Raw genomic sequence first — 9862 nt, 5'->3', positions numbered from 1 at the left:
GGATTGAGCTTTTAAGGTTTGTAACTAGCTTGAGCGACTGCCCGGTGTGAACGCAGTAGATGACAAGGTCCAGTGACGATGACACGCTAAATGAACATTAAGGTCACAACCCTCGGCTGAGATGGATACCCCTAGGTAGCACAATACAATTTCTGTGTGGTTGGTTCCGAGAAGCACAAAAGGTCATACATCCCTGGTGGGCGCCACGACACGCCCAGGCGCGGACTAGGGTTATCAGAACCAGCATTGCTCGCCGGCCAGCTTCAGAGCCGCACCAGGCCCGCTCCACCGGCGGACCCATGCCACGCATGCTCCACTATCGGGAAATGTCACCAGCTTTGGACCCCTCTAACCGGCTGGGGCTTTTCTCGCTGGTACATTCGCCGACGCCCCAGGGCGGACGCTCCTCTGGCGCCAGGGGGCGCGCGGCTGCTCAGGGGACCTTCTGGCCTGTGGCGACAGCTCGACTGCTCCGAGGCGGGCCAGGTGAACCCCTGCGTTTCCCCCGCAACGAGCGGGGATAGCTTTGAGCTACCACCATGGAGGTGCCGCTGGGCACCGGGCCTCGGCAAGCTGGCGGAGGACTAGGCGCGACTAGGTCCACGTCCTCCGGCCGTGCAGAGAGGGCCTCGGCGATACCCTGGGCGCGCTTCTCTGCCTGGCTGGAATGCGTGTGCGTGGTCACCTTCGATCTGGAGCTGGGCCAAGCGCTGGAGGTAAGCTGTCCCGCTGGCCGATCCTCCAAAACTGTCCTCGTGCCTTGCCTCCCGCGGCCTGAACCTCTCCAGACGCCCCTCCTCTCCGGACGTCCCTCCTCTCCCGATGCCCCTCCCCCCACGCTCCTCCCTTCCCTCGCCTGCACCCCTGCGGCTCCTTTCCTCCCAGTCCTGTCTCTACGCTGCGCGCCCATCCTCCAGGAAGCAAGTCACATGGCCTCCTGGCCTGTAGCCTTCCTGCTTGGTCTAGGGTCTTCTTAGGCGCCTCTTTGAATACTTTGTATCCTCAGGCTGACCTTTCCCCCACTTCCTTAGACTAATGACTAACATAGGGACCTCCTCTTTCCTAACCCTCTTTCCTATTGCTTGACACCTCTTTTGTCAAAAGGAGCCTCTTTTTGCTCAGAGGTCTAGGAGCGCCTTCCGGGCCAAGAAAGGGACAGTCTCCAAGGCCTGACTGCCTATCCATCAGTGTATCTTCCACAACGTCTTCCGTGGCCCTTTCCCCAAAGAGGCAAAAATATCTCCTGCCCTAAATTGCTCAAGCTAGAGTCCTAGGGTCTGTGTCCCCCCAGGTTTCACACTGGGTCTGCTGCAGTCTCCAGTGTCACCCATAGTTTGTTTCTGGTTTTCCTGCTAAGAATCATGTGGCACTCCTCTTACACTTAAAATCAGATCCAGACCCTGTGAGGCCCTGCTTGGCCCCTCTGTTTTGAGCTCTTCCCAACCTTTGGCATCTGGTCACCAGCTGTGTGAAGCTAGCTGGGCGGGGCCTTAGGCTTTTGATGTGGTCTTCCTGTGGCATGAAGGCCTCCATCCCACCTACGCATAAAGGCAACTTCCCTTCTAGATAAGATGAAAATATCAGCCAGGCATAGTGGTACATGCAAGCCCTAGTATTTGGGAGACTGAGACAGGATCATGAGTTGGAGGCTAGTATGAGTTATATAGTGAGTTCCAGAGTAGCCTGAGCTTCAGAATCAGATATTGTATGAAGAAAAACAAGATGGCATGGTGGTACTGGTCTAATCCCAGTACTCTATAGAGGCAGAAGCAGCCCGATCTCTATGAGTTCAAGGCCAACTTGGTCAACTTAATGAGTTACAGGACAGCCAAGGCTACACAATGAGACCTTGTCTCAATAGAAAACAAAAACCAAAAAAAAAAAAAAAAAAAAAAAAAACGGAAAAGAAAACAACAAAACAAAAACCACCAGAAAGATGACGAGAAGGAGGAAGAAAATTTATTAAACTCAGTGAAGCTTTTGGCAAATCCAGTCAAGAAAATGTCTGCGTTCTAAATGGCCCTGACACAAACCAGGGAACTGAGCATCACAAGAGGTCCACTGTAGATGACAGTGTCTCATAGGCAGACCACAATGTCAGAGGGAACTGTGAGAGCCTGAGAGGCTGAAAAGTGACCCTTGAAACCTTTGTGGTTAGAGAAACAGTATGTCCCAGATGAGCTGAGAGGCTAGAGGTCTAAAATCTTCTAAATAGAAAAGTATAATTCTTTTGGCGGGGGAGAGTGTGTGTTTCGAGACAGGGTTTCCTCTGTGTATATCTGGCTGAACTGGAACTTATTCGGTAGACCAGGTAGGCTGCAGACTCATAGAGATCCACCTGCCTCTGCCTCCTGAGTGCTGGGATTAAAAGGCATGCCCCACCACCACCCAGCCATATACATACTTTTTGTTTGTTTGTTTTATTAAGGGTCTTTGTAGCCAGGCTATCCTAAAACTCACTATGTAGATCAAGCTGGCTTTGCCTTCACTTATATTGGCTTTTTGAGGGAGGCATCCCCTGAAACAGACCTTCTTCATTCTCAATGCCTCTGAGTACTGGGATCAAAGGCATGCACCACCATTCCTGGCCCTCAGCTTGGTTTTTTGTGTCACCTAGAACCACCAGTCAAGAGGTGGCAGCACCCATAACAGGCTGGGCCTTACCACATCATTCACTAATTAAAAAATGTACCACAGATTTGCCTATAGGCCAGCCTTATGAAGGAATTTTCTCAACTGAGAGTCACTCTTCCCGAATGACTCCAGCTAGCTAATGTCAAGTTGACGGAAATCTAACAAGCACACCTGATATAAACTAGGGCTGAAGGTGGAGAGGAGGAATCAGATTGGAGGAGCAGGTTCTAATGTAAGATAGCATGTAGGGAAGGAGCAGGTCACTGGGAGGCCAGGAAGTGGGCCACAATTATAGCCTGCCCATAAGCCCTAAGGATGCTTATGGCCCCTGCTGAGCTGTCTTAGTGGATGGGGTCACCTCCAGCAGATGCAGGATCACCAAGTGCTCTGTGTTCCCCTGCAGCTAGTCTACCCAAGTGACTTCCGGCTCACAGACAAGGAGGTAAGTGCTGGACTTCTTGGGAATGGGTGTCCCCAGGAATGAGCCAGCCCTCATTGGGCTCTGTTTGTTTCAGAAAAGCAGCATCTGCTATCTGTCTTTTCCAGACTCCCACTCAGGTAGGTAATCCCACACCCTCTCAACTGGACACTGGCTCTGGGGCTGGAAGGCAATGAACAAAAAGTAGAGTGATGAGGCCAATGGTAGGTAGATTGCCAGAGGTATACAAAGACCCTCACTGGAGCCCCAGCTGCAGCAAGATATCCAGGTTCCCTAAAACCCATAGATAGGGGGATGGAGAAATGACTCAGTAGTTAAGAGCACTGACTATTCTTCCAGAGGACCCAGGTTCAATCCCCAGCACTCCCATGGCAGATCACAATTGTCTAACTCCAAGATCTGACACCCTCACATAGGTGCACATGCAGGCAATATACCAATGCATATAGAATAAAAATAATAATAATAAAAACCCATATATAGCCATCTACCTGGGTAGTCTGGTCTCCTTCATTCCATTACAGCAGCCACCAAGTTGATGAGCAATGCATAGTGTATTCTCCTGTCCCAAGCCGATTGAGTCAGTCTCCTGAAGGGAAACTTAAGCTAGTTCCCCCTGTGTTGATTCAGTCCAAGACCCCGTATGTGGTTGTGGTATGTAGAATCGGGATAGGAATCTGTTGGGAGACAGATCCTCCAGTCAGTTTTCCTTTGAGTGTACCACAGTTCCCTTGACTAGTACCACAGCCCTCACTCCTGACAATGGGACATGCGTGGCGGGGCTGCCTCTTTTCAGGATGCCTTGGAGACACTCAGTTCAGTTTCCGTATGCGTCAGTGTGGAGGACAGAGAAGCCTCTGGCATGGTGATGACAGGCCTTATAACAACAATGCCCCCTTGGCCTTGCAGGTGAGTACTGGGATGTGTCTGGTTTGTGTCTTCTTTTCCTTTACTAAGGGCCCTGTCAAAGCCCTTGGGCTTGTGTGGTGGAAGTGCTGGCCAGACCCATCCTGGCCTGCTGATCCTGCACTGGGTGTCTCTGCCGAGGCCAGATCTTGCTGGGCTTCACCAGCACCACTGAAGTTGGTACTGTACAGCAGGTCTCCCTTGCTGGGCACTGGTGTGATCAAATAGTGTGGCTCAATGAGCAGAAGACTGCAGAACCCTGCAGGGATCTTGGGGAACTCTCATGTTGTCTACGGCCTTTCCATGTCAGCCATGTGCCCTATACTGGTTTAGCCCACCTGAACTAGGGAATTCTAGATCCCACTGTGGTAGGCAAAGAGCAAACCACAGATCTGGATTATTAGGTTTTGTTTTGTTTTGTTTGTTTGTTTGTTTAATTTGTTTTTCAAGACAGAATTTCTTGGTGTAGCCCTGGCTTTCCTGGAACTCATAGGGATCAGCTTGCCTCTGCCTATCAAGTGCTGGGATTAAAGGTGTTCACTACCACCTGGCATTTTTGTTTTGTTTTGTTTTGTTTTGTTTTTTAAGATAAGGTCTCTCTACATAGCCCTGGCAGTACTGGAATTCACTGTGTAGACCAGGTTGGCCTTGAACTCAGAGATACACCTGCCTCTGCCTCCCAATACTGAGCGCCAAGACTAAAGGCATGCACCACCATGCTCCCGGCCTTACGTTTCCTCCTTATCAGCTCCTACTTATGTCACCCTGGATCTAGCTAATGGTCTAAGTAGGGTATGGCTAATACTATACTCTTTACAGAGAGAGCCAGCGCACTACCTGGGCTACGTGTACTTCAGACAAGTGAAGGACAGCTCTGTGAAGAGGGGCTACTTCCAAAAGGTGAGGTGCCTGCCGTTGTAAGATAGTGCTGTGGAGAGGTAGCAAATATTGGACAGCTGGAGGACAGCTAGTGAGGAGTCCTGAGCCCCCAAGGTGCCTACCTATCTGCAGCCCACCTGGGTAGCATGACCAAGGAGGAGCTCCCACCATTGGACCCACTTCTTCCTGAAGCCTTTCTTTGCCTAGTATGGCACTTGAGGCCTTTCTGACCTTGGGCCCAGAATATCCCAACTCCTTGAGTCTTGCTGGTGTCATCATGCTGCCAGGGTAAGGACAATTTAGCCAGCTCACACTTCCCTCTGAAGCTTCCAGGCCCAGTCCTAACCCTGCTTGTTACCTGGGGTTATCTACCCTAAGGTTATCTACAGTAGCTCAGGGTGTAGACATCTGGCTTTTCTTGTCCAGTCCTGATACATCAGTCAGGCTATTCTGTGACAGCTGTCCTATGGGGTGGTGGAGATGTGCTGCCCTGACCAGCTCTGGGTAAGCATGGCTTCAGGGTTGCCATGGGCTGATGCCCTCTGATTGGCCCTGCATCATCACAGTCTTTAGTGCTGGTGTCCCGCCTGCCATTTGTCCGGCTATTTCAGTCACTCCTAAGCCTGATCGCCCCTGAATACTTCGAGAAGCTGGCACCCTGCCTGGAAGCAGGTGAGTGGCCATCAGACATGGCCAACATTGTCTCATCTCAGCCTTTTGGGAGGGCTCCTGACATTGGCTACCCGTGTCCACAGTTTGTAATGAGATTGACCAATGGCCAGACCCTGTGCCTGGGCAGACCCTGAACCTACCTGTCATGGGAGTCGTCATTCAGGTGAGGGCCAGCTGGAGAGTAAGCAATGCTGGTGTTGGTGGGTGGAGATACTCTATACCTGTTTTGGCAACTGCTTCCTTCCTCCCTAGGTGCGCATCCCATCCAGGGTGGACAAGCTGGAATCCAATCCTCCAAAGCAGTGTGACCAAGAGGTGGGGGATGGGGTAGAAGGAGCTGGGCCTTAGCCTGAGTCTGGTCCCTGGGCTTGGGTGGTTATTGCCTGTGTGTACTTTGTGGGGGGCCAAACCTAGGCAAAACCATGTGGTGGCCAGCATTTTCAGTATGGAGCCTGTGCTAGGGGGAGGGGAACAGTGTGGGGCAGGGCCTGCAGGATTGTCATCAGATAGTGTTCACCTTGGCCTGACCTACATTCCCTTCACTTCTCAGAACCTGCTGCCAGCCCCAGTCGTCCTCACTAGTGTCCATGAACTGGATCTATTTAGGTGAGCCCTGTAGGGTATCACAGGCTACTCCAAGGGAGCCTACTCACAGTCATACAGACACAAGTGTGTATGTCATGCAGGGCACAACTTGCCAAGAGAGGCTGCTTGTCCAAGTGATCCTTAAAAGAGGAGACCTGTACCCAGGTGTCTGACTTACGGAAAATGGGCACAGTGGGCAGGAAGGTTCTGTGCCCAAAGAGTTTGTAAGGGAGGCATTTGCTCTCTGAGGCTGCCCCTTTGTGCCTTTCAAGGGACCCTGGACTTTGAGATTATCTTGTTCCATTCTGGGCCCAACAGGAGCCAGGACTTTAGTCTGGAAGCGTTAAGAGGCAATAGGAGTGGCAGGGTCCTGGACTGGTAGATTCCCCAGGGTCTTTGGATCTGCACTCCCTCACAGACAGGGTCCAGATCAGGTCTCCTAGGCCAGCATTAGCTCAGGTGGTCTGTGGTGACCTAAGATACTCTTACACTCAAACCATCTTTACTCCTGCCTTTTGAGAGAGGTCATGCTCTATGCTCGCCACAGCCCCTTTGTAACAGAGCTGCCTGATTGACCTGATTGCTCTCCTGCCCCAGGTGCTTCCGGCCAGTGCTAACCCATGTGCAGACCCTATGGGAGCTCATGCTCCTTGGAGAGCCCCTAGTGGTCCTGGCACCGTCACCTGATGTGTCTTCAGAGCTGGTGCTAGCCCTGACCAGGTACAACTAGACTGTATCCACTAGACTGTCATGGCTATGCCAGGTTACCCCAGCCTTACCTGTTCCTTGCTACCCTACTCCCACAGCTGCCTTCAGCCCCTGAAGTTCTGCTGTGACTTCCGCCCCTACTTCACCATTCATGACAGCGAGTTCAAGGAGCTCACAACACGAACTCAGGCTCCGTAAGTACATGTCCTCCCTTCCTATTCTCACACACCACCTCCCCTAGGCCTCTCTCTGCCTCTTTTTTCTTTCTCTCTCTCTAGACCAAACGTGGTCCTGGGAGTCACAAACCCTTTCTTTATCAAAACACTCCAGCACTGGCCTCATGTCCTCCGAATTGGGGAGCCCAAGATGTCAGGTGAGAAGACCAAGAGCTATAAACGTCACTGACTTGGGACCTAAGGTGGGGCTCCGTACCCAATACCCCTAAAGCCATAGGCACAGGCAGAGCTGTGGGTACTGAGCCTTGCCTACTGGGTGTATTTCACAGGGGACCTTCCTAAACAGGTCAAGCTTAAAAAACCCTCACGGCTGAAGACACTCGACACCAAGCCAGGTCTGTGCGCCCTCCCCACCCCGGGGCTGCAGCCCCAGCTACCCTGGTAAGGCCTGTCCACACTTGGTAGAGTTCCCCAGTGGTGATGACCAGGCCTTTTCTACTCAGGCCCCATGGTGGCAGGTGGGCGGGGGGGACACTGTCTTCTTTAGCAGGTCTCTTAAGTATCGGAACTGATGGGGTGAGAAGATGTGCAGGTTCTGTCAAGGGAATGGGGCAGTAGGCAGATCATGTCTTCATCATCAGTAGAGCTGTGGGAGTGGAAGGGAGGCTGAATGGACAGCCACAACTCTGACCTCCTGTCAGGTCTCTACACCTCGTATACTGCCCACCTCCACCGGGACAAAGCACTGCTTAAACGGCTTCTCAAGGTATAGGCTATTGGGTAGGGCCTGGCCATGGGTACTTGGTGTGGTGTGAAGGATGCAGGGTACCAGCCAATGCTGATACTCAACAGGAAGTCCCTGCTTCCTGTTGCAGGGCGTGCAGAAGAAGAGGCCATGGGATGCACAAAGTGCCCTCCTGAGGCGGCATTTCCTAGAGCTCACACAGAGTTTCATCATTCCTCTGGTGAGACAGGCAGGGTGTGAGGGAGAAATAGTAGAGGGTGGTGAAAGCAGAAGCTACGACAACAGCGGTTGTGGCTCACATTCATTCCTTGTCCCTTACCCTCCAGGAGCACTACATGGCCAGCCTCATGCCACTGCAGAAGAGCATCACACCCTGGAAGGTGGAGTCCAGGGAGTTCTAGGAGGGTCAATTCAATCCCACACCAAGAAGGGAAGGCCAGAGACAGGAGTCCATATGGAACAGAGAGTGGCTGTGGTGCCAGAGCCACCAGGGCATGAAGTTGACCCTGTGCCTGCCAGGCATCCCACACAGGACAGAGAGCACTGGCAGAACTTCTGAGGGACCGCAGGGATCGGTCCCAAACAGGGTGGGGTGAAGATCTTTAGATAGATCCTGGAGGGAGGGTTCCATCCTAAAAGGTAGGACCTGCATTGTATTTCTGTGCTCTTTAGCACCCAGCTCATATTATCTTTGTTTCAGAGCCCCCCCCAGATCTGCCCCTTCCGTCAGGATGATTTCCTGCGTAGCCTGGAACATGCGGGACCCCAGCTCACCTGCATTCTCAAGGGCGACTGGTTGGGCCTCTACAGGTGGGAAAACATTGGGCACAGGCCGTGTGGGTGCCCCAAAGATACGAGGTCAGCTCCTCAGCTGCCTCTTGCCATCATAGGCGTTTCTTCAAGTCCCCCCATTTCGATGGTTGGTATCGGCAACGACATAAAGAGATGGCCCAGAAGCTGGAAGCTCTGCACCTGGAAGCTATTTGTGAGGCGGTGAGAAAAGGCAAATGGAGGAGATAGGTACAGGCCCAGGGTAGGTGGGAGGCTTGGTGAGAAAACCTGAAATGTTCCTAGCAGAACATCGAGGCCTGGATGAAGGACAAGTCGGAGGTGGAAGTGGTGGACCTAGTCCTGAAACTTCGGGAAAAGCTGGTGAGAAGCCTTCTTTACTGACTCCACATGCCAGGCCAGAAGCATGGCCACCCCTTACTACCATTGCCCTCCAGGTGCGGGCACAGGGCCACCAGCTCCCTGTGAAGGAGGTGACACTGCAGCGGGCTCAGCTGTACATTGATACAGTTATTGGCTCCCTGCCCAAGGACCTACAAGCAGTCCTGTGCCCTCCCTAGGACAGAGCCAACTTGTGTGGTCCTGGGGGCCTACGTCTGCCAAGTTCCCTCTCCAGTGAAGGCAGGCCTCCACCAAGCTGGGGCTCCCAGCCTTGGGCTCCTACCTTGGCTTCAGCCTCCCTCCCGGAGCCACCTCTGTTCCAGCAGTAAAAATGACATTTGGAATGACAGTTTGGTCCCTGACTATGGGGGGATTCTGTGTTGGCACTGCCTCACTCCTTCCTGGGTCCCACCTGTCCTCTGAAGCTGCAGGTGGGAGTGGGCTAGTAGCCCTCACTGCTGTAGGTGCATTTACCACCTCCCCCCTTCTGGCTCCCATCTGCCCACACTTCAGGATGCTTTGTATTATGGGTCCTTTAGCCCAGCAGGCTTCCCAGCACAGAACAGGGGGAGGCAGCTGCCAGGGCCAGTCCCTCCTCTTTACACTCCACTAATTCCCTCTTCTGGGAATGATGGGTACTCTGCCGAGGCACTTACTTAAGAGGGCAGAAACTCTTTGTCCTGTGAGGACCTAAATCTCCTCCCTGCTCAGACTGGTCAGGATGAGAGAGTGAGGGATGGTTATAGGACCTGGCACCCCACGGAAAGCAAGCTTGGGCTGTTCTTTGAGGTCCTCATCATAGCCCTTATTCCCTTTCTTGAGACAAAACTCCAACCCTCCCAAACCTGCTCCATGCGTTTCACCCAAGCTGCTAAGGAGACTCCAGCTTTTCCTCTTGTGTGTGTTCCTCCCCTTGAAGCTTGAAAGCTTTGGGCTATAGCCTAATGT

General features: G+C 52.6%; 1 protein-coding gene across 8 annotated transcripts; it reads left to right on the top strand.

Moving 5' to 3' along the window:
- Nucleotides 1-317: 317 nt before the first annotated feature.
- On the top strand, nucleotides 318-9263 carry Dennd6b (DENN domain containing 6B). 8 transcript variants are annotated; one of them, XM_051189624.1, is made up of 20 exons: nucleotides 323-716; nucleotides 3038-3076; nucleotides 3150-3192; nucleotides 3870-3982; nucleotides 4799-4879; nucleotides 5425-5530; nucleotides 5614-5693; nucleotides 5783-5845; nucleotides 6081-6136; nucleotides 6713-6835; nucleotides 6922-7017; nucleotides 7102-7196; nucleotides 7329-7394; nucleotides 7701-7765; nucleotides 7875-7964; nucleotides 8071-8124; nucleotides 8445-8554; nucleotides 8635-8729; nucleotides 8819-8896; nucleotides 8971-9263. In XM_051189624.1, the coding sequence occupies exons 1-20, from the start codon at nucleotides 540-542 to the stop codon at nucleotides 9036-9038; spliced, it is 1698 nt and encodes a 565-aa protein (XP_051045581.1). In that variant the 5' UTR covers nucleotides 323-539; the 3' UTR covers nucleotides 9039-9263. The 8 variants fall into 8 exon arrangements, 7 of the variants coding, with proteins under 7 accessions (XP_051045579.1, XP_051045578.1, XP_051045574.1 ...); XM_051189619.1 differs by having other exon boundaries at nucleotides 324-716; nucleotides 8635-8737; XM_051189620.1 differs by having other exon boundaries at nucleotides 328-716; nucleotides 8635-8737; nucleotides 8822-8896.
- The last annotated feature ends 599 nt before the right edge of the window (nucleotides 9264-9862 follow it).

The sequence above is a fragment of the Phodopus roborovskii genome, unplaced genomic scaffold (assembly GCF_943737965.1).
Source record: "Phodopus roborovskii unplaced genomic scaffold, PHOROB, whole genome shotgun sequence".
NCBI classification, from domain to species: Eukaryota; Metazoa; Chordata; class Mammalia; order Rodentia; family Cricetidae; genus Phodopus; species Phodopus roborovskii.
This window is presented reverse-complemented; position numbering and strand designations above follow the sequence as displayed.